This window comes from Ambystoma mexicanum, chromosome 6p (genome assembly GCF_040938575.1).
Source record: "Ambystoma mexicanum isolate Mex_15411 chromosome 6p, UKY_AmexF1_1, whole genome shotgun sequence".
NCBI lineage: Eukaryota > Metazoa > Chordata > Amphibia > Caudata > Ambystomatidae > Ambystoma > Ambystoma mexicanum.
In genome coordinates this window covers 252,860,684-252,888,678 of record NC_090935.1, presented here as the reverse complement: position 1 = coordinate 252,888,678, position 27,995 = coordinate 252,860,684, and the positions used below count along the sequence as shown (strand labels likewise).

At 44.6% G+C, this 27,995-nt stretch overlaps 1 protein-coding gene across 2 annotated transcripts in view; it reads left to right on the top strand.

Annotated features, from left to right (window-relative positions):
- The window catches only part of CFAP53 (cilia and flagella associated protein 53), a 218,303-nt gene that overhangs the window by 26,081 nt on the left and 164,227 nt on the right, over nt 1–27,995 (top strand). The window contains exon 3 of one of the 2 annotated variants that reach the window (XM_069626967.1): nt 17,877–18,050. In XM_069626967.1, coding sequence (XP_069483068.1) covers nt 17,877–18,050 — 174 coding nt within the window. Of the gene's footprint in view, nt 1–17,876; nt 18,051–27,995 lie in introns of those variants that run through there. The other variant, XM_069626966.1, reaches the window with a different exon arrangement.

Here is a 27,995-nt window from a genome sequence, read left to right as displayed (position 1 = left end):
AATGTTTGTTCAAAACACTTTATTCATACGCCCTATTGTTAAAGTTAAAAACGATATGTTTTAGTGATTACCCTCGTTTCACCTGAGACATGAATTCATCCCGTTTCACTTTTAATGATGTAAGCAATTGTGCGCCGTTTTCATAGTCTGCACCTATGGAGCCATTTTTTTTTGTCTTGTCCACAGAGGCACTATCTCCCTTTCACTACGGTGCTATATGTACTGCAGGCATTTAGGACAGAATTAAAAAAAAAAAATTCTCGAATTTTGCTGGATTTGTATTTCAATGTAAAATTCAATTACTAGTAGTTCAGAAACCAAAGCTAGTCATCAAAACCATCCAAGTATCTTTCCCAGATTATTGGTAAATCATCCTTCAACCTTGTCTAGAGGACTTCGTATTTATGTAACTTTTGCAGTTGCAGGCTCCGTGCTCCTGTTTCCTCTCACTACTCCATGTCCAGGTTTGTGTATGTATGATTCATCTGATGTTGTGTCCATTTCTGTTCCCTGACCCGCAAGGCAATACTGCTCATCTGCCCAAAAATAATTACAAGTTAGTACAAACTGGGTCATTTCATAGATCATGTTTGTCTGCTCCATGTAATCTACTGAACTCATGCTATGAAAACACTGACTTCGCCTAACACTTTACAGATGTCATGCATCGTACTGTACACATATTAAGAGATCTATCACATATTTGTCAGTCAGAAAAACCTTTATTCAACATAAACATTCAACATACAATTGATGGGCCTGATTAGCAACTCTCCACATTTCATTAAGATAACATTTTCAACACTATAAACACTGTAAAATTCATATCTAATAATCAAACAAAATGTAGGTTCTTAACTTCAGAGGAGAGCTACGCTCGCAGCCTCTGACCTTATGTTTAAACTCTCCATATCACTGTTTGATAGCTTCTTTCTCAACAGCCATGATCTGTGCGTATACCTAACGACTGCAAAAACAACATGGGGCAAGGAACATTTTCGTAGGAATAGCATTGCTGTCCTTATGTCTCTTACCCCTGCTTCTCTAAGTATTGGCCTTAAGTAAAGATACCTTTTTAGATATTTGGTTTTTTCACAGAGAAGCATCAAATGTGACGATTCCACAGCCTCCCTGCACATCTGATATTTGTCGGAATTCCCCTCTTTCAAAGTATGTGTAAAGGTAGACACTGGGAGCGTCCCAATCTCACTCTCCTATATAGAGATTTTTCATAATGCGGGTAAATATAGTCTTGATATGGTTTACTTCCTTGGGCCATAACATCTAAGTAAGCAGGACCTAATTTAAGTTTATAGGCGTCCACAGCCAGACTATCTTTTGCTCTTACCATTGCCACTGCCAGAAGGGTTTTCTTAATGTCCAACTGTTGAATTAGGTTTTTTTCCCCATACATTACTAGACTCAATTTCCAAAAGGGTCTTTTTTACGTGACAGACCCATTCTATGGATTTCCCCCCATTCAATGACATTACATGTTTTAGAGCGTCTCTGTTTTTCTAGCCCCTCCTGATTCCACAACTCAGAGTATAACAGTGCTAATCGACGCTTTAACTAACACTGGGGTTATTTCAAATTCTAGAAGTAATAAAGCAGACAGAGTGTTCTTAGGCAGTGCAACCAGTTTTTTTTAGGAAGTTTAGTTCAGTAGACGCAAGTTTAAACTTTCATTGCTGACTGTATCATTGGGTGCGGCAAATCACATGTAAACGATCTACTGAATTATCAAAAAAATTACAATCGCACCTTAATAGATCCATTTAATGCTTAGTGACATGAGATCTCTGACAACTGTAGTATCACCATTTTGGTATGTCGTCTCCATAGCTATGAGAACATAACTGACTGGAACCAGATAAAAGAGGAAAATTTGGCAATGACTACTGTCATTGATTTGAACCAATAAATGTGCAGATGCCCTCTTCACTCTTTTTCTTTAATCAATAGTAACAATTCTTATTTATTAGTAATACCAGGGGACACATTTTCAAGTTGCAAGCTACTCACCAGGCATAAAAATCACTTGCCACCTCTGTTCTATTCATATACAGAGATAATTGCTAATGGCGAGTGTACATTTTCTATCCTGAATATTGCGACCTTCCAGGAAGTACCCATCCAAATGCCTGGATAAAAGCATATGGCACCCCTTGGCTACAGAGTGCCACTACATTTTGACCTTTCAACATTATGTCGAACTCTTTATTCAGAGAATAGATTTTGGCAACTGTAAGGGATCAAGAGTAAGACTCAGACACAGTAATTGGTGCCAAGATGACTTCTAACTTATTTGCAAAATAACAAGAGGGTTGGGGAAAATCCTATCCATCCCTGATCTCCAGAGGGGTTTCCCTGCCTCAACAAAACTAAGGAACGTCTGCATCAGGATGTTCACCAAAAGAACATCCTGTGTCCAAAAACCCTAATCTGACCCTTACACTCTAGACTTAGTATAATGTGCACAAGAGGATTTCTATAGACTATGCATCCCTAGCCTTCTCTCAGTGTTACAGAAAAAAGTTTGAGGTGCAGAAAAGAAAGTTCCACCTGGAAAAGGTATCCTCCCATCCTCTGTTTGCTCTTATCCCTCTGCCTCTATCCGATGCCTCTGGATAAAGTTCCACAACGTTTCACTATTCAACAAAAGCGGGGTTTCTTCTCCGGGTTTATCTTCCCTTTTTAAGGCTTTGTTTTACAAGTTCAACAAGAACAACTTCTCCCTTGGGCTTCTCGATCTTACTTTAGGACATCAGGCTTTAAGAAAAGATTCCTCTTTTCCCTTGTATTCCTTCAAACTCTACTTTAAGTATTCAAAATCTTACATGATCTAAATCTTTCCATGAGTTTCCGTTACACATATGGTGCGATTTACTTCACAATTTTAAATGGGAATTACCCTTCCCATGAACCTTCACACAGTTCTCTTAATTATTCCAGTTTGTCACACTCTGTATTTTCCACTTGCTTTCTGGGAGGAATCGTTCTACCCTACTTCATTAATTGCTCGTCTCTATGTCCATGGTGTTCTCTCCTGCCAGGGTATTTATTTACTCCTTTCTCATTGATTCTAGTTTAGTTTATTTGTAGAGCGCGCAAAGCCCGGAGGCATCTGGGCCCTGTTCTAATAGGTTACTGTATATACAAAACATGGAATTCAACAATATAATGCAGAGGAATATACGTAAGAGTTGCAGATCTACATCAGGAAGGTGTTTACATACATATTTACATGGTTGGTCTTGGTTAAGCAACCGAGATACGGTCTTGCTCATGGAGCCATACTTTTACCTTTTTCCGGAATAAGGTATAAGACGTTTCCTCTCTTAGTGATAGTAGGAGGGCATTCCATTTCTTTGCAGCAAGGACTAGAGAACTGGCCCCGCCTGCTCTTTGTAGCTTGTAATGTGGGATGTTAACGCAGTGCTTCTGGGCAGTGCTGGTGGGCTGTGTTGAAGTATCAGGTGATAGTGTTGGATAGGCAGATGGGAGCCTGGTTAGATAAGCACTTATGTGTGAGGGACAGTGTGTTAAGGGCTATCCTTTGCCTAATGTTAAGGCGGTTTATTGTGTGCCTTGTTTCTGTGATATGTTGTTTCTTAGAGATGTTAAGAGATCCTCTGATGGCATTGTTTTGTGTGACTTGCATTTTGCTGAGGTTGTGCTGTGAGGTGCCAAGATAAAATGCATTACAATAGTCGAGTTTGGAGAGGACCAAAGCTCTTGCTATTGTGATGCAATTGGCTGTTAGGTTAGGACAGCAAGCAGTTATGAGCTTACATGTGTAGGCAGATGAAGACGCTATGGCATTAGTTTGTCTTGTTAAAGTTAGTGCGGAATCAATATAGATTCCCAAGGTTTTCACTACCTTGGATACTTTAATTATATTGCCGTCAATATTAAAGGAGGTGAGTAGCACATCCAGTTTATTTAGATTTTCTGGTGAGCCCAGGAGGAGCAGCTCTGTCTTGTCGTCTTTAAGACAGAGCCCATGCTTCGCCATCGAGGCTTCTATAATGAGGTAGACGTCATTGAGATTGTTTCTATCCACAGTATAGTCACCAGTGATGGAGATGAGTATCTGGATGCCATCCGCATAGTTGGTGTAGGTGGCATCCAGATAGTCCAGATCATCACAGAGTGGATTGGTGAAAACATTGTAGAGCGTAGGAGACTCACAAAACCCAGAGGGACCCCGCACGTAACTGGAGAGGGCGTGGCAGAAGCAGATGGTGGAAAACCCTCATGGATCTGTTGTTGAGGAAGGACTCAATCCAAGCGTTTGCCTTGTCAGAGAAGTGTGCAGCAGATGAGAGGTTCTTACATACATTTTTATGATTCACCAGTTCAAATGCCGCTGATAAGTCTAGTAGAAGAAGCAAGGCCAGTTTTCCCTTGTCTTTCAGAGTCTGAATTTGAGTCTTATGGTCGATCGGTGCTGTTTTAGTCCCATGTCTAGGTCTGAATCCTGATTGTCTGAGTTGTTCGATTCAAGGTATTGCTGTATCTGCAGATAGGCTGCACGGTCAAGTATTTTTAACAGAAAAGGTACCGTCGTAATGGGTCTATAATTTGATGGGTTGTTGTGGTCCAAGGATGGTTTTTTAAGGCGCATGAATACCCAGGCGTCTTTCAAATTGTTAGGTACTATACTGGATTTGAATGAGGCGTTAATGACAGTAGTGATGAAGGGGGCTAGTTCCTTCATGGCCTCCTTCTAAAAAGAGTTATAGTTTTTCACTTTTATGTGTTGGTCTGACACCTTTCTCAAAAGTCCGGTTCACTTCCCTTCCCACTCATGTTTTACTCTTCTGTCAGGATGTCGCACTGTTTCCCAAAGTTCACATCGAATGGATTGTGTCCTCCCACGTATTCCTGATCTTTGACATGTAATGTCCAGCGTCAGCTGCTTTTGGACATTTTTTTTTTCGGCAGAGAGCGCTGTGTGTCAATGGCGTCAAGTCGATGTCCCTCGAAGGCCTCCATTGAGGGTGATGTCATTGAAAAGTATATATGGCTCCTGGAGGGCCCGTTGGCCTTAGATCAGTTTTTCCACGTTAGCACTTGCTTCGAGTGAAATTCAGCGCGCCTCTTCTGTGACGTACGTTACAAAAAATCTTTGAGAATCATCGCAAATATGTCTTTGACTCCGTAGACGCCGAAGTCCAGCTTAAAAAAATGCAGAGATTGAGGCTCAAAAATGCCACTAACTGACACGCTGCCTGTGGTGCCTCGGGGAGTGCCACCATACTACTGAATGTTCCAAGTGTCAGTCGATGATGAGAAAGGCCTCGAGGGAACGGAAGGGGAAACTCAAGGTAGGAAAAATCCCCAAAAAGTCACCTTGCTGTATGGCTAGGCCTTCGACCGACAAGTCGAGGGAAGACTCTCCTCGGAGTAAGAAGACCACGTGTTTTAGATCTTGGAGTGGTTCCCACCACTCCTTCTCGTCTTCGAAGAAGTTGAAGAGAAGGTTGCCTTCGTTGCTGTCTTCTTCTTCGGATGATTCTAAAGAGGTTGCATGTCCCTCAAAAAATTCGACACCAGCTGAATGGCAAGGGTTCAGGGTTGATATGTTGAAAATATTTGATAAGCAAGGCCAAGGTCCGACCATGCCTTCAGATGAAGCCGGAAAGGTGAGGTCTCGGTCAAAAGCCTGTGCACCCTCGAGCCCGGTAAAAGACCTGATCCTCATCAGGATCCCTTTAGGCCCCGGTCTGAGAAGGAGGAGGAACATTCCGATAATGAGGCTGCACCATTTGGGTTACAATACGGTACACCCAATGTACCAGAAAGCTTTATCTTTGAGGAGAGCAGAATGTAAGATTTATATGAAAACTTGCAAACAGCAAGTGGGTTTGACATCTCTCCAGAACTGGAATTCGGCAAGCCTGAACGAGGGGAACATGCTGACTCGTCTTATCGTCAGCATATTTATTTATTTATTTGCATTTTTAAAGCGCTCACACAGCCCGCAGGCATCGAGGCGCTGTTACAGGAATTGTTTTTTTTCTTTAGTTTCTTAATTGTTTTTTTGTCTAAGTTGCGTATTTATATCTCTACGCGCGGACCCGGGGATCGAACCTGTGATGCTTCGAGTCGTCTTGCTTCCAAGGCGAACACGTTGCCACTGAGCTATCCTTCCAGGACGAACCTTCCATATGTCAAAGGTTACCAAGTATTTGGGTTGGAGTAGGCCCTCTTTACCCTACGACCAAGACGACCTAACGGACGTTCTGGACAAGGTCCTCAGACTGATCCCATTTTGCCCTTTCATGTGGCACTGCAAAAAAGGGTGCTAGGAACTTGGAGACTCCATAGTCCAATCCGGCAGTCGACAAGAACCTCACCAATAAATACTGCTCCTCCAGTAGCGACCTTGACTACCTGCGAAACACCCCACTCCAGAGAGTCTGGTGGTGCAGGCAGCAATGGCTACTTCATTAACAGGCAGCGTACCCTACCATCCCTCTTGATGGGGATGACAAGCGCGTAGATGGATTAGCGATGAGGATATTTCCACAGGGAGCATGGCACAGAAATCTGCCAACTCCACTTGTGCCCTCGCAAAGTTTTCGTATACTCTGTGGGACTGTATCTCCATGGTGGCAGAGCATATTCCCAAAGGGGAAGAAAGGACAGCTTCTTAGCTATTGTTCAGGACGCCAAAACACCCATATGAGTCCCTTCAATCAGGGTTGGATTCTGAAGATGGCATCAGCAGACGCCATAGCTACCAGCACTGTCATGCGCAGATTTGCGTGGTTGAGGAAGTCGGGTTTTGCACAAGATGTGCAGTCTAGGCTTCTCAACATGCCCTTTGACGGGTCTCATCTTTTTGGCAACAAGGCTGGCGAGAGCCTTGTGAAGTTGCAGACCTCAAAGGCGGCAGCCAAATCTTTAGGCGCCGCTATTAGGCAACCTCAGCCTTTTCGTCCAGTCACAGGGGCCAAAGAAGGTTTCCTCGTGGTGCAAAGCCAGCTCGAGCAGCAGCTTCCTTACCATCGGCCTCTGCAATAGCCGTCAAAAAACCACTGAGGTCTTGAGCCAAAGTTCACCAGTGGGGGCAGACTGTCTCTGCAAGAATGGCAAGACGTTACTTTGGATGCTTGGGCTTTGGTAACCATAGCCCACAATTATTGACTTCCTTTTAATAAGAAGACCTCAGAACAATCCACACGGAAAACACTCTTTGAGGATTCTGTATCCGCTCCTTGTGCAGGAGATTTTAATCCTTTTCGAGAAAGGTGCTAGAGAACCAGTACCTGTAGCGAAGAGGAACAAGGGATGGTACTCCCCATATTTTCTGATTCCCAAAAAGGATGGAGGACTGAGACCCATCTTGGACTTGAGATACTTGAACAAGTTCCTCAGGAAGGACAAGTTCAAGATGGTCACACTTTCTCAGATCCTTCAAGCCCTCCCATTACAGGATTGGTTGGTGTCATTGGACTTTCAGGATGCTTATTTTCATGTGGTTGGCGGTTCTCCTTTTCAGTTTCGAGTTCTACCATTCGGGCTGACCTCCGCCCAGAGGGGTTTCACCACACTGATGGCGGTAGTGGCAGCAAGCCTCAGGAGAGAGGGGATTCATGTCTACCCCTACCTGGATGATTGGCTGATCAGGGCGCGTTCTCCCGAACAAGTCCTGGATCATCTCAACGTTACCTGCCACTCTCTTCACAGGCTGGGCTTCTCCCCGAATTACAAGAAGTCCCATATGACACCTTCCCCAAAATCTCCAGTACATCAGAGCTGTTCTAGATACATTCTTAGGAAAGAGCTTGTCATCCGAGGTGAGGGTTCAAGCCATTCTTCAGATGTGGACCAAATTTCAGAATGCCCACAGTCTACCGGCCTTCGATTTTCTGAGATTGCTCGGCCTCATGGTATCCTGCATTTTTCTGGTGCCAGAGGTCCACCTGAGAATGAGATCCCTTCAATGGGCTCTAAGAACACAATGGTCCCAATTCTCAGGAAAGATGTCGGACCGACTTCAGGTTCCAACCAGGGTCTCACAGTATCTTCTGTGGTGGGCCTGTGAGGAAAATGTTCTGAAGGGGGAACCTTTTTGGCAACCATGGCCGGAGATAACTGAGACGGACGCCTCACTCATGGGGTGGGGAGCCCATGCCAACGATCTGATAATCTGCGGTCGTTGGTCTCCATCGAAGTCCAAACCACACATCAATATTTTGGAGCTGAGGGCAATTGGACTAGCGCTGAAGGCCTTCCTTCCCTCTGTCCGAGGAAAGAATGTCCTGATAATGAGGAACAACACTGTGGCCATGCACTACCTCAATAAGAGAGGAGGCATAGGGTCGCTTCCACTGTGCAAAGAGGCAATGCAGCTCTGGTATTGGGCAATTCAAGAAGGAATCTCCCTATCAGCAGTTCACCTAGTCGGAGAGGAGAACACCGCGCCGGATGCTCTGAGCACAGACTCTCACGAGTGGGAACTAGCTCAGGAAGTCCTTAAAGAGGTCTTCACCCTTTGGGGAAACCCTCAAGTGGATCTGCATGCGACCAGTGTGAACAGGAAGTGCGAACTGTACTGCTCCAGGGAATTTCCACCAAGAGGAGCTCTAGGAGACGCGTTCATGGTGGACTGGGAGTTTCCACTCCTGTAGGTGTTTCCTCCAGTCCCCGTCATTCCTCATGTAATCGGGAGGTTGAGAAGGTTCGGGAAACACATGATCCTAATTGCTCCAGATTGGGCCAGGAGGATGTGATACCCGGACCTTCTGCACATGTCCGTCTGTCCTCCGATGCGTCTTCCACAAAGAGAGGACCTTCTCGCGAGAGGAGGGTCAGGTTCTCCATCCAGAGGTCAAAACCCTCAACCTTCACGTTTGGTTTCTGAAAGTTTGAGATACAAGGATTGGCACCTCCCGGATGTCGTGATGGAGGTGTTGCTTTTGGCCAGAAGACCAGCAACAAAATCTTTGTACCATTGCCATTGGAATACGTTTTGCAACTGGTGCAAAGAATAGAATATTGATCCTTTTCTGTGTCCTTTCCTTCCTTCTATCATTAGCTAATTTGGGCCTTCGTATAGGCACCATTAGAGGATATTTGGCAGCGCTATCGATCTTTAAGAGCTCTTCGTAGGAATGCTCCTACTTCAAAATACCACTGGTGACTCAATTCCTAAAAGGGCTCATTAATGTGTTCCCTCCATCTCCCTTCCAATTTCCACTTTGGGACCTCAATCAGGTTTTGAAATTCCTAATGTGTGCTCCTTTTTGAACCTCTGCACACATGCCCGCTAAGGTTGTTAACCTTTAAGACAATGCTATTGATAGCTCTGACATCAGCCTGCAGAGTGAGTTGCAGGCACTTTCATGCAAGCCTCCCTATTCTGTCTTCCACAAGGACAGGATTGTTCTGAAGGTAAAACCCTCCTTTTTACCAAAAGTTATTTCAGACTTTCATTTGGGTCAGAAAATTGTCCTGCCTTCCTTCCATCCTCCACCTCATCCTGCTAAGGAAGAGGAAAGACTACATAGGTTGGACCCTAGGAGAGCACTCCGCTTTTACATATCCAGAATGTCCAAATTGAGAGTGGATTATCAACTTTTTATTGGTTACACAGGACACAAACTAGGTCCGGCTGTTTACAAACAGACTTTGTCTAGGTGGATAACCCTCACAATATCAGAATGCTACAGACTAGCAGGTAAAGACCCTTCTGAAGGTTTGAGAGCTCATTCCACTAGGGGCATGGCTACATATACAGCCCTTCAAAGGTGTGTTCCAATTAGAAATATGCAGCTGCAACGTGGTCTTCCATCCACACGTTTACAAAACATGACTGTCTGGACGCTTCCCATGCTCCGGATGGTACATTTGGCAAAGCAGTACTTTGCTCTGCCCTCAAATGTTTAAATTCGAATTCTACACCCTCCTCCAATGATAATACTGCTTTGGGAGTCTGTCAAAGATGAGGAATACGTGGGAGGACGCAATCCATTAGAAGAGCAAGTTACTTATCCGTGATTACGTTCTTTCAACTGGATGTTTCTCCCATGTATTCCTCAACACCCTCCCAACCTACCCCTCTGTAGAATTTCCTATGCTATTACAACTTCTGTTCCACCAAGGCTGAGTACTGTCATGCCTGTATTTATGGGCATCTCTGCTGCAAGAGGAGGGGAAAAACGGAACTGATGCCAACTGGTGCTGCGCAAGCCATATATAAACTTCGATGACATCACCCTCGACAGAAGCCTTCGAGGGACATCGACTCGACGCACAGCGCTCTCTGCCGAAACCTTTTTGCTGAAGCTGGTCATTACATTTCAAAGATGAGGAACACATGGGAGGAACATCCAGTCGAAGGAACGTTACCAGGGGTAAGTAACTTGTTCTCCTGATTTATTCTCCTTCCAGGGTATCACACTCTTTCACAAAGTTCACTTCTCTTGAGGGTTTGAGCCTCAGACTCACTATTTGCTTGGTTCACTATCCTGTCAGGACTTTGCCGTTCTCCAACTACTTTCTTTGTCATCCACAAAACAATCTTTTCTAAATATTGGGTCACCAACCCTTTCTCATTAAAGTTTGTTTCTGCTTTCACTTCTTCCTTCAGATATGGTGTCCTCGACCCTTTACCAGCACTGTTTGCACTTAGACCAATGTCATTTTGAAACTTTGGGTCACCAACCCTTTTCTAATATTCCCTGCATCGGCATCAACTTCTTCTATGGTGTTACTTAATACGACACAGCATTCACCTACATGCGCTCTGGTAACTTGTTTGCTTTCTCTGGGCTTACCGGGCAGCTTTTGTGTTCCCCGGGGTCTTCTCTTCTCAGTTTTCTCCGGTTCGTTGATGGTGTGCTTCTTGTGAGCTGGAAAGCTTTTGCTTTGCCCTCCTCTGCTGTTCATGCCTCACAGCTTCGGACCCTCAAGCGGTAAGATTCCTTTGGTTCGCCTCTTCTGCACGCCGTTCGTGTCAGCCTCAGCGCTGCTTTTGATGGTCTTGTAGTGGGGCAGTTATTGACTAGAGAACATGTTCAAGCTGTGCCCACCTGCCTTCCTCAGAAGAAACAAAATCATAAGATAAGAAAGGACACATTTGAAACTGCACTTTAAATTTTCCTAGAAAGGCAGCTGGCACAAAGAATAGTTATTTTTGCTCTACACAAGTAGGGAACAGATAAGGCACTGGCTTGTAAAATTAGTGTGTTTCAAAATGGAATCGATTAGGTGACAGGAAGGCGTGTACACAAGATAGTGACTCACTACACAAGTAGGGCAGAAGATTGTAGGTAGATGAGGTTGCTGCTATCCATAAGGAGGGAAATAATGTGACAGGCATGCATCAGGATATCAGTAGATAGCAAAGCAAATGTGTCATGCAGAGGATAAAAGCGTGATCAGCAGTTGCCATTTTGAACTGCACAGCAGAGAATAATTCAGGAAGATTCTGCAGTGGCTGGATGGTAGCTCTCTCAAAGGAATGTGAAACACTGAGGACACCAAGTTTACATAATGGAACAAGATGCCAGTATCTGGGCAGCGACCGTTCAACCATTAAGGTGAATCAGTTACAACAACACTGCAGACTATTTGACTTCCATGGGATGAACGGAGCATCTCAGGAAATCTCCTAACAGATGAATGTATCGACAATCGGCTAGGCGTGACAGAGAAATGCGGATGCGGCTAAAAAGACAAATTATTGCTGCGACAAAATCTTAACATTGTGGAAGTAGCATGACTCACAACAATAGTTATTCATAAATATGTCAAGAACAGAATGGCGCGTTTACTGTTACAAGAATAGGGAGGGCTGGAATTACTGGAATTTGAAACCCAGAGACATCACGGCGGACATAACATGGCCTGTTTTATTTAATTAAGAACAAAGGCGATACTCTTGTCCTCTCCATATGCATGTTAATCGATGAGCATATGTTTTTTTCACTGCAGGAGTAATTTAGAGCTTACCAATAATATTCAACCATGATGAGGTTGTACATTTTTATGGGATGTTTTATGGGTGGGACCTTATAAATAGATTACCCAATCAGTAGGGTGGGGACATCTTGGTTTTTTCCCAGCTTTGCATACTTCAAATAAAGCTGAGTTAACTTGCATTTGGCATACCACCATCCACTCTGTGTTGTGTCTTTATTGGCAAATACCAGGTAGAGGGCTATGTTATTTATGTTATTTTACTTTGCATTTATATAGCACCTTTATGTATCATTGGTATGATCTCAAAGCACTGGTAGGCTGAACGCCCTCGGGAACCATAGTTCAAGTCAGTAGCGAGAGAGTGAGTCATAAGGTGCGTGGGTGCACCAGATATGTGTGCAGCTGGTGTGGCACTATACTGTTTTTGGACCTCTGATTTTCAGGCTGCTTGTCCTCCGCGTTCTGACTGACGTCCAAATAAGTCACTGACAGAGCCAACCCCTGCTTCTCTCTTCCTTCTGGTGTTTTCTCAGCTGTGTCAACTTTAAACTTCCTGGCACAGTGTAACGCTTTACAAAAACAAGAATGCAGCGTTGGCTTTCCGCTTCTGCCCAGCTTCGTTACTTTAGCCCTCTTCGTCTCTGACAGAAAAAGGGGGGTGGGGCGGCACATAATGTGTTTGATTGCCGTAAGGTGGGATTTCTTAATCTATACCACAATAAGCCATGTATGTATGTTACAGAGGCATATATGTGTCATTGGCTTCCGAATTAAGTTTAAAACTCTTTTCCTGGTACACCACGCCATTCATGGTACTGGCACGGAATATCTTCGCTCTAAATGTATTCTCTATAATCCTGTCAGACTACTAAGGTCCTCCTCTCGAATTCTGCTTACCACTCTGAGTTATCATAAGAAAATTGCAGGAGGTCAGTCTTTTTCTGTACTAGCTCCAACAATGTGGAACTCCCTACCCGCGGATCTTTGTGATACTGTTGATCATCTTCAGTTTCGAAGGAATGTGAAGACCTATATCTTTTTGATTTCTGAATGTGTAGTCCTTTCTCCCCTAACAGTGGTGTGTTAGCGTCTTGATGCCTTCGGGTCACAGTTGCGCTCTGTACCTTTTACTTACTTACATACATACATACATACATACATAGGGAATTGTAACTGCAACACTATTTTGATGTAGTGTTCTTCTGTCCCTCTGGAGTTTGTCTTCCCCTATGTTGTGCTCCCACAGATAGCCACGCCCAGGGTTAGAGTCGGGTAGCTTCTGCCTTTCCCTGGCCACGTAGGAGAAGCTTCCCTCCAGAGAATCAGTGACGATATTGCTAGATTTGTCACAGAACATAGGAAGTGCATTTTTTGTTAATAACCATGTGACCAAGCCGACGGAACTGTGAGCCTCTAAAAAGGAGGAAATGAAGAACGGTGAGCATTGGACGGTAAATACAGAAGATTGGCAGATGCAAAGGAAGAAGCCTCCACTCTAAGGAAGACCTGCCACTGTGCCCAAAGACCCATACGGGCACCTCTCACTTGACTTTGAATAGTAAAGCCTGGGTGAAATCTTATTGAAGAAATGTCGCATATTAACACAGGCTTTGTGCATCAAAAATTAAATTGTAGTATAATAGAAAAAGGCATAAGGAGATTTAGAAAGCCCGATTCACAGCCTACAGGAGACAGAGAGATAAACATAAAGTTGAAAAAGAGATGCAACAGATTTATATCTGATTAAGCAGTGGGGAGGCAGAGGAAGCCTCTTGGACCCCAAATATAGGCTAGAGTTCCTGGAGAAACTCCATCCTGACTTTCATAAAATACTTTCAATGTTACATTCCCAGTGTAGTCCATCTTTAATGTTGACGAGGAAACTTGTGACATGCAGGTTCAATTCCCTATTTCCATCCTACTCTTGTGACCAAGATAATGGAATAACTGGTAATGCTGCAGGTTCAACAGTATCAGCTTTGGCGTAAAGCGCTATATAAACAAATACAAATACAAATCTCAAAGCTGAACTTCCTCAATGGAGGTCTATCTAATCTGAGATGAAAATTACTGGTTGGTGTATGGCATAGCCAACTACAGTTTGATTGAATTGCCTGCTGACCGATGCATTTCTGGTGGACTGTCTAAAGACGTTTGCCTCCTTTGGCGAGATGCCATCAAAATGGGCTATGGGCTGTATGATATGATATGGCATTTATAACGGCGCCTATACACAAATGTTTCAAGGAGCGACAAGGCAAGGGAGGGGAACAAAGGGAGGACGGACAGCGATCCTACTAGGCCAGGTGTCATTCAGATCACGCAAGTGCGTGGGGAGGGGGCGGGGACAGTGCAGTACATGGGAATAGATAAACAATAAGTAAGTGACGGCCAGCATGTGGCAAGTGCATGGGTAAGTGCAGACATCAGGTGGAAAGAGCTGGAAGGGGACTGTAGGGATACAGAAACAGTCCCCAAGTGTGGGGGTTGCCAGGCAGGTAGTTTCTGGATGGCTGGCGCTGGCGGGGGAGGGAACTGGGCCCAAGATCAGAGGGTGTCCAGGTAGCAAGTGCAGTTCTGGTTACAGCCAGGAGGTCAGCAGAGGAGAGGAGGAGAAAAAGCGGAAGCAATGAGAAAGGTTTTGAGGTGCTTCTGGAACCAGAGATGGTTCTCAGGGAGGCTGTTCCAGAGGGAGGCACCAGCCGACGAAAGAGATCTACCACCAACTCTTTGCTTGGAGAAGCGACTAACCCTGAGGGAGTTGGGGGCGGATGAGTGAAGAGTTTGAAAAGGAAGGTATTTAGGAAGAGAGAGTTGAAGGTATTGATCCCCAGGCACCAGAAAGCCTTGTGGATGATGCAGAGGGTTTGAACTTAATCCTCGCAGCCACTGGCAGCCAGTGCAGAGATTTCAGTCTTGGAGCGATACGATCCCTGGGCTTGAGGCCAAGGACAAGTCTTGCAGTCCTTTTCTGGATAACCTGCAGAGGGCGGAGAGTAGAAGCAGGCAGATTTAGAAAGAGGCTGTTGCAATAGTCCAGCCTAGAGAGAACCAGAGCTCTGCTGACAGTGAACTTCTGGGGGAAGGAGAGGAAGGGAAGAATACCTCCGAGGAGGTGCAGCTGGTAGTGGGACTTCTTAGAGACATCAGATATGTAAGGAGAGTGTGGAGTCGAAGATGACCCCGAGGTTTTTAGCCTTGCAGGTGGGAGCGGGAAGAGGACCAAGAGAGGCCTGCCAGAGAGCTAGCTACAGGAAAGGAGGGAACGAGTGTGCCGATGAGGAGAATCTGTCTTACTGTCATTAAGGCAGAGGACGTTGGCGGCACACCACTCATGGATACCACACAGACAGTCCGAGGCCGAGGGTAGAGAGCAGCGATGCAGTGGGCAAGGAGGGCCAGGTATTGGTTGAACAGCCAGGGAGAGAGGTTAGACCCCTGGAGGATACCACAGGTAGAGAAAAAGATAGCGGAGTCGAAGGACCCAAGTTGGACCTGGGAGGGTCGGTCAGAGAGGAAAGAAGTCAGTCACGCCAGAGCCTGACCAGTGATACCCACGTTATCACAGAGACGGTTGAGCAGGATGGCATGGTTGACAGTGTCAAAGGCAGAAGAGAGATTAAGTAGGATGAGGACGCAAGGGGTGTTAGAGTCAAGGTTGGAGAGCAGGTCTTCAAGGATGTTCAGGAGAGCAGTTTCTGTGCTTCTGTCGGCTCTGAAGCCAGACTGATGGTCATGAAGACAACCCACATTCAGTGTGGAGATTAAGCTGGGAGATGGCTAGTTTCCCCAGGAGCTTTCCCAGGAAGGGAGTGATGGAGATTAGGCGATAGTTAGCCAGGCAGGAGGGATCCAACGAGGGTTTCTTAAGAAGAGGGTGCACAAGGGAGTGCTTCAGGGGTGATGGGAAGACTACAGTGGTGAAGGAGTGATTGCAGAAATCAGCCAGTGCAGGAGCCAGGGAGTCAATGTGGTCCTTGATAGTATGCAAGTAAGACACATCTGTGCACATATTGCTCATTTGCACAAGTCCTCATTTTTGACCTGCAGATGACTTGCTTTAAAGGATAATCCTATCCGTGCTACCAGATTCAACCAAGAAAATCACAGGCTTGCATAACCGGGTAGCTACTAATTGGTTAATAATCAGGCTAGGAGGGCTAGATGTCAAACCTCATAGCTGTAAGAAATTTGTGGAGACCCTCTTAAAGCAAGACCTTTTATTTTTAAATATTTTCTTTTTGTCAAGCTCTTTCTGTACATTGTGTTTCATAGAGTATATGATGGTCTACCCTTCTGTCCATATGATGGACTAGAGTGGACTACCCTTCTGAATCAAACACACAATTGTCAAGAACTGGAAAATACATTATGTAAAAATTGTTTATCAACAGAATTTTAATTATTAGGCACCTTTGATATAAACATGCACACCTAGTTAATTGATGAAACGCTCCTTTTATTCTACAAAATTCACCCATCAACTGTTACCCTCACAAAAATGCACCTGATTTCATGGGATACGATGAATTAAGCAGCCATATCGATATTACAGTGACAATTCATCACTACCAATCGCCATCATTTAGCGTGGTATTTGCACAAGAATTCAGTAGGTTACAACCTATTTCTAGCATGTTGGGATGCTAATTAACATTCAGAATTGGATAATGGACATCCTTTTCAAGGAAACTATAATGCTGCTAGTTGTGACAGACTAACTGATGTTAGGTCATTGTGAAGAGTCTGAGCACACTATCAAGTAGAAGCACCAGCCCATAACGGAATAAAGGTACTCCTTTCTGATGCCATATTTCAGGTGTCCTCCAAAGGTTAGACTTCTCAGGCAAGCTCTTTTTGTCCCACCATCCATACCCTAATTATAAATGATGGGAGCAAAATTGAAGATCTCTATAGTGAGGGAGAACCATCTTTGTTTACTGGTGCCCCTGGAGAAATAATTTATTTTTGCCTCAAAAATCCAAATGAATGGACGAGAGCAGGAGGATGTCAAAGGGCCTATTTCTGCTATAAATGAAATCGAAGAAAGAGTTACAATTGCAACCTATTCGTTGTCTGTAGCGTCTGAATATCAGAATGGAAACGTTCTGCTTTGTTCCTCTGCCTCAAAAGAAGTAACATGACAATGTTCTCTGGTTTCACTCGATAATTCCCTTCAAATTGCCCTCAAGCCACATCACAGAGAATTTGAGGGACATGGCAGTTGAAAGGCGCTTCAGGGTCATGGTTCTTCCGTTTGTCCTTAGTTATACTTCAGGAAAAGACTGTGGGGGGGGTGGGGTTTGGGTATAAGGAAATAATTTGTGACCATTGTGCTCTCTCTTCACCCCATCTACCTCCCCAAGGCCCTGTTGCATAACTGGTAGGTGCCACCTCCAGTGGATCTTGCAATACGTCTTCATGTTGGCTATAGATAAAGATCATACAAGTCTGTAAAATGGTATGCAAGGGTCTCCAAGCCAGAACTTCAAGAGGCCCAACCACATCAGGTTTTTAGGCTAGTGCCTGGCTATGTAAACTACTCCTGCTTATGTTAACTGTGTTCAAATGTAGTTTGAGGCAGATATCCTGAAAATGTGGAATGTAGTTGGCCATAAGCGCTAGCCTTGGAGACCCTGGTGGTAGGAAAGTGAGTAGACTAATTGAAAGTGACATATTTTTAAAACCAAGAGATGACTATGTTAAGTGCTCGTTTAAGAGGTCTGTGTATAATTTGTGGGGCGGACACATCTTACAATCTCAGCCCTTCATCCTTACAATGTCGACAAATAGAGTAGCATTAAATTGGGTATAAACACATTGTAACACCCGTTATTAAAGTACTCGCAAGTGGGATATTTGTGGTATTAAGCGCTTTTTAAAACTGTGATATTTATGTTATTTGACTATTTCTATCTGACTTTTCTTCTGCACAGACTTAGAGACATGCTTGAGAATGAAGAAAGGGAACTTATTAAAGAAATGGAGTCAATGGAAGAAACAGCACTGGAAAAACTTGCAAAAATGCGGGAGCGTGCTAAATATCTGAAGGAGAAGAGGGAAGATGAAAGATTGGCATTGGTTGCAGAAAAACGAGATCAACAGTTTAGGTAACACAAAAAACTTCTTATCATACTTGAAGGATATTAATCATTGAATTCCATCTTTAAGAAAGTTACTAGAAGAGTAGGAATGTACAGTTGAATACACCCCAACATGTCTAAGTGGAGGTTCCACAGCATCCTACACAACAATTGACAAGTGTAGGGCCACTCACTGCTGAGATCAGTGATCAGCCTCCACACCACGGGTCTGTATCGCGACAGGATTGCCACAGCCTTGCATTGTTTTCTCTCAATAAATGGAGTACCTTTTTAAATGTCATATTTTTGAAAACTACCATTTACAGCCTCCTGAAACATTAAATACTATGGTAGCAGGAGCTTTATAAAAGCAATATATTCTAATGAAGCCCAATTTGACGTTCACTTTGCTCACATTTAAGAAAACTGGTGAAATACCCTATCTAACTGGGGGGGATGTGTAATTGCCAGTTTCAAAGCAATAGTCTAAATAAATAACACATGCAATCTGTGACCAAAGGGAAGCATTTGTAAAATAAATGTTATGTGTTTCATGAACTAGCAACAATTAAAAAACCAGGGTGAAAGTGGGTGACATCAGAATAGAAATGGACAGAACCATTTTAATCAAAATGGGTATACATTGAAACAATTGAAACCATTGAATATGAGATGAAAATAGTATTAAGTGTTTTTTCAGAGGGCCCCATCGAGCCAAGAACCTCATGTAGGCTGAAACAAACTTTTAAAAATTAGCCCAAAATAGGCAGAAAAGAACATTGACTTGGAGATGAAGTGATGACATTACATTCTGAAGAACTAAATGTTCTCTCATTGAGTTTTTGAAAAACATTCACACTTCAGTTTATTTCTTGGCAGGAACATTTGTGAAATTTCTTGGGTGGTTACTGGTACACTAAACCTAGGCAGGTGGAGCAGAACATTATGCTGACTGAACACTTGTATGGCCTTGTGGGTAGGTTATGTTCTAGGGCATGGTCATAGAATGAGGGGTCAACAAAAGAGTCATATAAAAGTTTCACAAAGGTTTTTATTTGGTCCAAAAAAAGGTGAGGTTCAGGGATAACCAAAACTAGAGCCTGGAGGGGTAGGCCTTAGTTCCTAAGTTCTATTAAGAAATGGTTCATGTGATGGCGACTTACTGATCAAGTCACACAGTCTCCAAGGTTGCTGGAGTTCCATTAACCCTTCTGGCAGCTACTAGTGTATGGTGTCCCTTCTATTCAGTCCTAGCCAGACTTCCGATGTCCATCTATTTCTTCGCAGTTTGTCCTGGATTCATTTTTATGCTTTTACCATTATAGCCACTGTTAGGCTTGAATTTCATTTTTATGCTAAATCACCCTCACCTGTGAGATCCCCCGCACTTTTTCCTGGACTTGTGGATGATATTTCTATGTTCCTGAGTGAGTGGGAAACTTTTAACTTCTCTCGGGTTCCTTGTCTGAACTACTGTGACAAGCTTACTATTATGGCTGGTGGCAGTGGACATGTTCGCCAAACCTTTGTGCGCTTTTTACTCGCAGGCTGTCTTACCAGCCGCGGTAATGCACAGAAAAATCACCATTCATCTAGAATGGTGTTTTATTCTTCAGTTATTTGGCAATATTAGTGTGCTTGTCCTTTCTTGCTCCTTCTTCTGCCATCATGGGAGGCAGAGTCCTGGTTTGATTTTTGTCTTCGGCGGGAATCCTTTGTGTAGCCCGCTGAGGCGAGTGTCTGTGAAGACAGGAAATGAGGGAGGAGTCAGAAACTCTGCAGTCCTTTGTCTATGGCATGTCTGCCTGGAACCAGTCCTAACTGGGAGACTGGCTGTCCTGGAAGGATAGCCAACCCCCAATGTTTGAATGTAGCATGTGTGCTGATGGGCTGGGTTCCTGAATAAAAGGCCTGGTTATGGAAGCTAGAGCCAAGTAGACCACTGGAGCTGAATCCGATGAGGAAGACGCCGAGAAGACGGATGTAGCTGATTCCAGTGACCACAGATGCCTGCTGTGCGCTTCCATGCGACCTGGGAGTCCCGAAGATGATGACTTCGACTCTTGGACTGGTGGGGCCAATCAGGCTTAAGAAGATCTGCATTCTGACCCATCCCACGATGAGCTGCGATCTTCCTGGGCTGCACACCGCCAATGCACTGGAACGTCGAGGCTGAGTGCTGTGCAATGTCTTCCAGTGAACGAATCTTGCTGAAACTTCTGGACTCCTGTTGGACCTCCAGAAGCATGATTCCACTGCTTGAAGTCCCCTAGCCAGACTGCTGGACTGAGAAGCAAGGTGAAACGATTAGATGACAACCGTTCCACATCTGGTACCTGGACAAGGGAGCCAAATCCACAGCGCCGCGAGAAGCACCAAAGAATTCTTTGTTTGGAGCCTTTTCTGTTGACTGCTGCTGCAAGTTCCCATCCAGTGTCCGTTCTTTCGTCACCACCATCAAGAACCCAGAGACTGGGTCATGTGCTGCTGCATCGTAAAGGGGACCGTCTGCGAGCTAGTCTTCGCCCAGGCCTAATGCTCGAACGCATCTAGGGAGCCTTTTACAAAACACTTTCAACTAACTCTAAAGTCTGTACCTACTTGTTGAATAAGAAATGTTCTGGAATTCAGACTTTCCTGCATCTTTGCCTTATCCTGACCTGCGTACTGTTGGCCACTGGACCACCAGTGTGCCCCTTTTACCTCTGAAATCACTTGTGCCTTAAAATAGGGAAGGACCTTTACAGTATAAGGCCTTTGACTAGAAAATAGAACAAGAGTTGCAAAGTACTTACTTGCTATGTGTTTGTGCTGTGTTTGTGCTGTAACCAGTTTTCTCCGAAATAGAATAAGTTAAAAGTACTTACCTGTGATTTGCTTGCTGCTGTTCTGAAAAGCATACAAAGTTATCTACTTACCTTTTGAATTGTTTTCCATTATTCTAGAAAGTAACAGAGTTGGTATTACTGTATTATTCCTGAAACTGAATGAGTGTAACCTTGTTTTACCAATAGGGTTTTACTCACCTTGGACAGCATACTGCCATTCTGAATGTTTAACTTTATGTTTTGCTTACCTTGAACTGCTTACTGCCTTTCTGCAAAGTCATATAGAGTTCTTGCTTTCCTTAGAAATGTGTTCCACTATTCTGAAAAGTAACATGTGTATAACTACATAATACTGAAATGGAATAAGTGTAAGAGTTTATTACCAATATGGTTGTACTGCTGTTCTGTAGAGTAATCCAAGTTACTGCTTACCTTGTTAAATTGTGTTTTACTATTCTATAAAGTAATATGGGTGTAACTGTATCATGCCTGAAAGAAGAAGAATAAGTTACATATGTTGCAAGGTACTTACTTGTACACTGTTGGTATAACTATATTATCGCTGAAACTGAACAAATAACCTAGTTTACTACCAATTGGGTCTGCTTACCTTGAATTGACTATTGCCATGTGGTTTTATTCCCCCTGAATAACATACTGCCATTCTAAATCTGTAACCCTAGGTTTTACTCACCTTGAACTGCATGCTGCTATTCTAAATAAGGTTTATACTTTGATTTACATACCATAAGTATTGTTGGTTTTTATAATTATGTTTATGACTTATAATAGTACTTACCTTTCTAAAGAATTCTATTTACTGATCTATCTAATCTAACAATATAATAAAAGGCCAGGTGCATGTTTGTCCCTGTATTTTTGTCCGATGCTGTAGCTGTGCCTGTTGTCACCACTAGAGGGAGCTGTTGACTTACTCATACAATAATAAGACTTCAAGTTCATCTTCCAGGCAAACAAAATGAGCTTTGTATGTTAACACAGAACATTTTTACCTTTAGGTACTTTAGCCCGTGTACACGGGCCTTCCCACTAGTGTGTGTGTATATATAAAAGAAACCATTATTTTTACAAAGTTCTTTGCATCACTCTACAGCCCTCTCTTCCTCCTAAGATAAGACTGGCTGCTCTGTCATTGCTTCCAAAATATCAGGTGCTACAGCCCCTATACTAAGAGTTGGAGTTTCTGTATTGCCCAAGGTATATTATAAAGTCCATTTGAAAAACTGTCTTAACAGCCACCCCTGCTATAGATGATGCTATAAGTTGACCTACACGTCAATGATTTGTGTCCCACTATTGTCGGGGCTGGACTTTGGTGTATTGTGAGCCTACACTCCTTGCAGTTCACATGATCAATTCATCGTTTGGGCTCCATTTGTCCATGAAACCCACCAGGTTCTTAGGACCCTCTTTAGTTTGGCTATGTCTTTCCCACTCTCCCACTCCACAACCTTCTCAGTAAGGAGATCTGTTTAGTTTCCTCTGGTGGATCATGATAGCCTTACTCTACCAGCATCCAGATTATGGCTTGACGTGGACTTGGCAGCATTCGTCTTTTGGGGAATGAGGATGCCTGGAATGTGGGCTGTATTGTTTGGTCCAAGCGCGCGTTTCGAGCAGGCTGGGTTCTGCTAGCCAGCCCACCCTTACCTTCCGCAATCTTCTTTCCCTGCCCCCCCAACACCACTCACCACAAGTCATCGACATTGAAAACAGACCTTGGAACCACATCGCTGTGCCGGACCGTGCAGCAAGGTATGTTTCTTTTTTTATATAAACTCACCATTAGCACCTGCGTAGGAAAGTACCTGGACGCTAATGACGATATTACACAAGGCAGTGTTCCGACCGCCACCGGGAATGGCAGCACTGCCTGCATTAAGGGACCCTTACTTTTGCACTGTCCCTTAACTTGGGTGGCGGGCTGTTCCCGACAGTGTCGGCCCGCCGCCTAAGGTAATATTGCCCCAATATAGCCTGGGCTTTCTCCACCTTCTGGTTCTTCGCAATCATGATTTGTCCATTAGCCTTTGTGGGTTTGCTGGTCCCCACCAATATCCATTTCTGGCAAGTGTGAAGAGCCAGGAATGAGACGCAGACACAGTGGAATTATGGTTTTGGTCAAAGACTTTTATTAAAATAAAAGGGGGGTTGGGAAATGCCTCTCTGTCCCTACTCTAAGAGGTGTTTCCCTACCTAAAACCAAAACTAAGGGTCTGTCCAAGGCCAGGATGTCTAAAGCAAATCGTCCAGTGTCCAAAGTACTATTCTGGTCCTCACATCTAGGAAAAATAACTCTAAGGTGGAAAAGGAAAATGTATTTGGCCTTGAGTAGTGCACAAATGTTCAAAAAGGAAATGTTTAACTCCAACACAAAATGGTCCAGAAGGACAGAGTTCCTTGATCCAGAGGGGAGTTCCCTTCCCCTGGATTTCGCTTCACACTTAATTGTATTTCAAGAATTCCAGTTCTTCAAGTTTCTTTTGATCAACCACACAAAACAACTTTTCTGTTAGTCTGTATCTTATTCGGATACCTGGGGTACTCTCCTGCCAGGTTTCCACCTCCTCTTGACGTAGTTCCAAAACCTTTTTGCTAGTCTTGTTATATGCTGATCAGGACTTTCTCAGGTACTGTATAGTAGATGCTGTTCAACTTGACCATGCCTGGCATATTTTCCTGCCAGGGCTCTTCTCATGTGTGTGTTCTTGCACCTTTAATTTACATGGTATACTTCGCTGTCAGTGCTTTAAGGGTTTCTCTGATAGGTGTATTGCATACACTCATAAACTTGACAGTGTTTTGTGTATATTCCATTGTGCCTCTTTAAGAGAATTTCTCTTGCTAGTTTTTTCTTATTTGCTTTATTTGTATTTATCGGGTTTCGCGTGCTTGCCGATACGCCCCGGTGTGCCTGCTTCCCTTGGGTGGACTCAACGGCTTTGGACGGTGTAGGGGAGCAATGGCCACGAGGCCCTCCTCACCTACAGCTTCCTCCCCAGGTGAGGACCATGACTCGGTGGGCGCCCCCTCATGCCACCCGGGCCCAGGTGGAGGAGGATTCACCCGCCGACGACATTGCCCACACGCACCCTGTCCTTGCATTTACCAAAAATTAAGATAGGCCTAGACGCCATCTTGCCTAGCAAATATGGTGTGAGCTCAGCACACTGTAACGAGGCCCCCACCTTTGGAGGGCCTTTCATGCATCTCTGTCGCCTCAGCAGCCCTGACAGATCCGCTGCGAGTGCGTTCCCATGAGAAAGTCGGAGATGAGCTAAACCCGAGATGCCAACACGGCAACATTATATTAGTAACAATGTGATATTGCACCCCGTATGACCCGGACCGCAAGGCCGGGGTAGCGAGGAAAAAAGCTGAAGCATCACTATCTAAAGAAGGTAGAAAACAATTCAAGTATTGGTATTAATGAACTACCTCTGTTTAAAATGTGAATAAGCCATAAAAATGTAACGTTATATGATATCCCTCCAGGTCTGGACTAATGCTGCTATAACCACGGAGAAAGATGTTGACCAAACGTGTAACTTCTATCTGTAAAAGTGTTTTCCAATAGTATGTAGAAACTTGAACTCATATATGTTTTTTTAATTCACCCAAAGCGGCGAGCATCAATCTCTGTAGGCCATAACCTAGATATCCCTCGTATAACGTCTAATGTATATACAATACGCACACAATGTAGTGAATATAAGGTTAGGTAATGAAAAGGTACTGGAACCGACTGTATTAAAGAAATGTGTAACGAAATTGAAGTATATATATATGTGTCTAAATAACGTCAAAATAAGGCAGAACAGTATAGAACTTCTGCATCCACTGATCAGCAACGCACGAGGAAAATACCTTTGTGGATATATGCAAGGCCATTCCCTCTCCCACCCCACCAAGCCTGCCAGATAAAAAAGCTAAGACTTGTGCCGCGCTCCCTCACCTCCCCCAACCAAGCTGGCGTTACTTCAGAGAGTCAGAGGCCCCGGCGCCGCAACCAAGGCCACAGCCCGCCACCTGTGTTATTTACAGCACGGTAATAAACCCACGGATGAACCCACTGATCTACCAGCACCCTCTCATAAATCCCACGAACCCCCCCAAGAATCCTGACCCCGTGTAAGGACGACCCCCATCATTGGGACAAGACACAGAGACCCATCTATATAATAACTTCTAACGCAGCAGACAGACATGTATCATTCGGCCCAGGCCCCAGAGCCCCGTCCCGCGACCTAAAATACCGGTCAATAGGACACAGGTAAATCTCACCCCAACCGACAACCACCAGACCTCTCACGAGGTGCATTCCTCATGTGTTGTGTTTATTTTATAAGATAAGCTGCTGAAGTGATTTATTAATGAACTTAAATGTCATTTTCTGAATAACTGCAGTGTGCATGGCCTAGGGCAAATGAGACAGGAAAGGTATTCGTCATTGTCACAGGCTGCCCCAGCACATCAACACCGCACGGATGACCTCAAGCCGGCCTGCCAGGCCCAACCCAACCCACGAGGCTGACCAGTGACGTCGTCCCGCCAAGACCAACCCCGCTGCAGCAACACCTATAGTTAGTCGACGCCACCCAATCCCAATTGACTTGTGCCCCCTATAGTGTTTAGGTGTTGATGACGTTTTTTGTATTAGAAATACGCCTGTCTTTGCTATTGTCAGGCAGAGCGCTCTCGTAGGTTGCAGAGTTCTTTGCATGCCTTATTTTCGGATAAACTCCCACTTACGCTCACCCGCACTCTGTCTTGGCCTTATTCCCACTACGGGAGAGTCCCTTATTGTCTCTCATTGCGGGGAGGATCGTGCTGAATTGGGGGCGCTTCCCTTCAGTGGTGACCCCGATAGCGTGATATCTCCAAACTATTTTTCCTAACTCCTTCTTAACGACCCCCTTGTGGCACGAGAATCTCCGGTCAAGAAGGGATACGCACGGTGAGCCGTCTCCGGGAGGCCGCCCGCCAACGGCGACCGGCACAATAAGAAGTGCGCACTCAATGAGAAAGGGTACGGGATCCCGATTGGAAAAAAATCCCCTTTGAGTGCCGCTCGCCGGAGCCAGGGGCTGACCGTTGAGTTACCGGTGACGCCGCCTGGACGGACCCAGTTTCGGAGAGTATCGGTTCAAGACGGGCACGTGAGTACCGAGTGCGAGTGATCGTCAAGGGGAAAAGAAGGGGAATTGGGAATAAAAGAACGGGGACAGGTAGAGGAGAAGAATATCGGGGGTCTACTACAGAAGGGTCTTGAAACTTTCTTTATTCTTTCTTTTGCATATGGCCATTAGGAGTAAGAAATAAGTGACGTGGTAGAAGTGACGGAAACCTAGCTCCGAAAGGGGGTGGAAGGCGGCGCCGCATAGTGCTATCTAGACTAGTACTGGGAATATATGAAGAAGTGAGAAATAAGTTATTGGTGTCTAGCAAAAGGAGACACCGGGAATATTTTTTAGTGATTGTGCTCTCTCTCTCTATTTCTTCTTTTTCCATTTCCACGGGGTAGGGGGCGAAAATGAGAAGGGTATAAAGAAGTTAGAACATCTTAAAAAGTGGGGACTCAGTAGTGGCACGTACAGACGTGAACATAGTAACCTTAGCAGGAAAACAGGGACAGCTGGCTAGGGAGGAAAGGGAGGAGAAAGACAAAAGTGTGAGTGGAAAGCATTGTGAAGGGTGCGCGCACCGTACGAGTGTTGGAGACGAACGGGTGGCCGCGAGGTGGTGTCAGAGAGTGTGGCCATAACCAGTACTTGATCAATTACAAGTGAGATCACATAAGAGTGCCTGGGAATGGGAAGGAGATGAGATATGGTGAGTGAGAAGAGATTTGTGCAGTGAATAACAGTGGGTGCTAACTTTGAGAGGTCCGCTCTTGTCTGTGCCATAAAGGTATACATACGCATATTTACACCTAATAATAAGTAACGAAGGCGAACGCGGTAGCGCTAGCGATTTAGAGGATGGGGGCTGAAACTCCCTTGTCACACATTTGTAAGAGCTTGCCGGGATATGCTGAACGCATAAATAAATATCATGATCAATGGTTAACAGAATTGAAAGGGGAGGGGTTGCCCCAGATTTGGCCAGAAGGAGGGTCTTTTGACAAAAGCGTTCTTGATATGGTATGTACATGTATTCGCCTCAAGTATAAGGGAAAACAATGGCAGAATAGGAAGGAGATATTAGATCTTTGGAGATTGTTTGAGGAAGTACCCCCACCCAAAACTCCAGCTCCAAATATTGATTTACCTTCCACCACAGACAATCCACTAATGATCCCGCGAGAGGAAAAAGAACAGTTAAGTACAGAACAGCCTGCGGAAGTGGTTATGTTGTACCCAATATTACCTAAACCAGCCCCTGCAGCAGGATATAGCGACCCTATTTATGTGCCTCCCCCTTCGACCAGCACGCCACAAAGACCAACTGCACCCCCACCATACGAAAACACCAGAGAGCGCGCCCAGGGAGGCACACAGAGGGTGGACATAGAGAAGTTAACGAGTGACTTAGAGTCGAGGCTTACAGTGGCAAGAGATGAACTCTCAAGAATAAAAGACATATGTGAACGCACAGCATGTGCCCCCACACAATCTGGACGCACGTCTAGAGCGTCGAGCGAAAGTAGACAAATTGAGGAGGGATGGAAAAAGGGGGAAATACTGTTCAGAATTGAGGAAGAACCGACCAGGATAATAGAAGTAGGGACAGCAGAAGGAAGCATTGGTGACGTCTCGCGAGAGAGAGGGATCAGAGAGGATTTGTTATGTGATGTCAGAGGAGGGGGGGATGAGAGTGATAGATTGAGCATGGCAGTAGGAGGAGACGGCGAGGAGCTAGATGGTGCATGTTCATTGGGGACTATAGAAGATGAATGGATGGGACGACTAAGAAATAGGGTGGGGAAGATGGCGTCATTAGAGTCAGCAGTGACTAAGGAAAAGGAAGCTGCAACGGCAAAAGGGAAATTACAACTTCCATTACTCCACAGGGGGGGCGGGAGGCCAAACTATATACCGTGGGCTCAGATGGACAAGGCTAATTTAATGAAATTACTACCACAGCTGTCAGGAGGGGCAAGCAAGTGGATATATGCATTTGA